Here is a 2,500-nt window from a genome sequence, read left to right as displayed (position 1 = left end):
CTCTCACCCTGTGTGTCTCTCCCTGTCTCTCGCCCAGTGTTTCTCTCTTTCTCTCTCTCTCTGTGTCTCTCTCTGTCTCTCTCTCTCTCTGTGTCTCTCTTTGTCTCTCTGTGTGTCTCTCTCTGTGTCTCTCTCTCTGTCTCTGTCTCTCTCTCTCTCTGTCTCTCTCTGTCTCTCTCTCTGTGTGTCTCTCTCTGTCTCTCTCTCTCTGTGTCTCTCTCTGTCTCTCTGCCAGAGAGTAAGGGTGGAGTATTAGATGGTCCCCCTTTGGTCAGCAATGGTTTGGTCCAGTTTTATCTTCTCCCTCTTTATTCAGGAATGGTTTATTCTCCTCTGAGAGATTGATGATGATTGATGGTATACAGGATTAATTCCAGACTGAGATGGAGGTGTAGGTGGTGTATCAGATGAAGGTTTAGTCCAGAATGAGATGGAGGTGTAGGTGGTGTATCAGATGAAGGTTTAGTCCAGAATGAGATGGAGGTGTAGGTGGTGTATCAGATGAAGGTTTAGTCCAGAATGAGATGGAGGTGTAGGTGGTGTATCAGATGATGGTTTAGTCCAGAATGAGATGGAGGTGTAGGTGGTGTATCAGATGATGGTTTAGTCCAGAATGAGATGGAGGTGTAGGTGGTGTATCAGATGAAGGTTTAGTCCAGAATGAGATGGAGGTGTAGTGTGTTCGAGCCTCAGTCTTATGGAACAGGATGTTCTGGTGTGAGAGAGATGGAGGATGCTGAAGAATCGACCCCTTGGTCAAGCACAAGGTGGTTTGTGTTTAATGCCCTGCTCCGGTCTGATTGTGTATCAGATCCCACACTGTATAACACTTAGCTGTCTGTCAGAATATTAATGTTAGAAACAGTATCTGTTCTCGTCTCCCTGTAGAATGGGAAAGAACCTAAAATCTCAAACTGCACAGAACCATTTTACTAAAAGAGGAAGAAATTATTTTTCTACCTTTCTACTCATCTAACATTCTCTCTCTCTCTCTGTCCCCTCTCCCTCCCTCTCTCTCTCTCTCTTTCCCCTCTCCCTCCTTCTCCCTCCCTCTCTCTCTCTCCCTCCCTCTCTCTCTCTCGCTCTCTTCCCCCCTCTCTCCCTCCCTCCCTCCCAACTCTACTTTCTCTCCTTCCCTCCCTCTCTCTGTCTCTCTCTTTCTCCCTCTCTCTCCCTCTCTCTCTCCCACTCTCTCTCCCTCCCTCCTTCTCTCTCCCTCCCTCTCTCTCTCTCTCTCTCTCTCTCTCTCTCTCTCTCTCACACTCTTTCTCTCTCTCTCACCCCCCTCTCTCTCACCCCCTCTCTCTCACTCACTCTCTCTCTCACTCTCTCTCTCTCTCTCACCCCCCCTCTCTCTCACTGGCCCTCTCTCTCTCTCTCTCTCTCTCACTCTCTCTCTCTCTTGCCCCCCCCCCCCCTCTCTTTCTGTGTGTGTGTGTGTGTGTGTGTGTGTGTGTGTGTGTGTGTTACAGGTGCGCACTGTCCAGGCCACTGTAACTCCAGAGAAACCACAAACCAGTAGCACATCAGATGATACAGGTTGAACTCGTCTCTCTCTCTCTCTTCATTAAAGACTTGCGTTATGATGGAATATAAACAGACCCCAGAATGTACACTAACTTCCTCTTTTACTTTAGCATTAAAGAAGCCGAAGCTGGACACCGAGACCACTGTAACCCCTGAAGAAAAACCTGACAAACCCTCAGAACAAACAGCGGAGGTGAGAAGAACAACTATCTCTAATTCAGTTAGGATTAGATGTATATGATGAGCCATGAGCCAGCCATAGCAGGTAATTACATGTAATAACAAACTCATGGGGCTTTAAACTGTAGGTGAGCCAATCAGCACGTGAATCTGGAATGATTGACAGTTTCGTAGATGTTTATACCATAAATATATATTCTGTATGTTTATATAAATGTTTCTCATTAGACACCAGTGACTGAATCACCTTCGCCTGTGGTAAAGAAGGCGGAGCCTGTTGCCCCGGAACCCAAAGAGGTGAGCTGTGGTTGGCTGGAGGATCTGGATGATGATGCAGACGAGGAAGACTTTCACCTTCTGTACAACAGTTATGCAGGAGATGACGTCATGTACTCTGACAGCAAGGTGCTCTTTCACACACACACACACGCGCACACACACACACACACAGGAGACAACGTCATCTACTCCGACAGCAAGGTTCTTTTTCATACACACTCACACACACACACACACACACAGGAGACAACGTCATCTACTCTGACAGCAAGGTGCTTTTTCACACACACACACACACACACTCACACACACACACACACACACACACACACACACACACACACACACAGGAGACGACGTCATCTACTCTGACAGCAAGGTGCTTCTTCACACACACACACACACACACACACACACACACACACACACACACACACAATTCACCAGACTCTCTCTCTCTCTGTCGAGTCAGTGAGGGTGGTTTCTGAATTCTGTGTCTCTGTGCTGTTGTGTT

At 47.4% G+C, this 2,500-nt stretch overlaps 1 protein-coding gene and 1 long non-coding RNA gene across 4 annotated transcripts in view; both read left to right on the top strand.

The window, feature by feature from the left end:
* ehmt2 (euchromatic histone-lysine N-methyltransferase 2) overlaps positions 1–2,500 on the top strand; it is a 17,770-nt gene that overhangs the window by 2,418 nt on the left and 12,852 nt on the right. For 2 of the 3 annotated variants that reach the window (XM_047819454.1, XM_047819453.1), the window contains 3 exons: positions 1,473–1,539; positions 1,638–1,720; positions 1,936–2,112. In XM_047819454.1, coding sequence (XP_047675410.1) covers positions 1,473–1,539; positions 1,638–1,720; positions 1,936–2,112 — 327 coding nt within the window. Of the gene's footprint in view, positions 1–1,472; positions 1,540–1,637; positions 1,721–1,935; positions 2,113–2,336; positions 2,366–2,500 lie in introns of those variants that run through there. The other variant, XM_047819455.1, reaches the window with a different exon arrangement.
* On the top strand, positions 113–1,030 carry LOC125145684. The gene is made up of 2 exons (XR_007144119.1): positions 113–624; positions 672–1,030. It is a non-coding gene; the product is annotated as an uncharacterized LOC125145684 (long non-coding RNA).

This window comes from Tachysurus fulvidraco, chromosome 10, assembly GCF_022655615.1.
Source record: "Tachysurus fulvidraco isolate hzauxx_2018 chromosome 10, HZAU_PFXX_2.0, whole genome shotgun sequence".
Taxonomy (NCBI): domain Eukaryota; kingdom Metazoa; phylum Chordata; class Actinopteri; order Siluriformes; family Bagridae; genus Tachysurus; species Tachysurus fulvidraco.
This window is presented reverse-complemented; position numbering and strand designations above follow the sequence as displayed.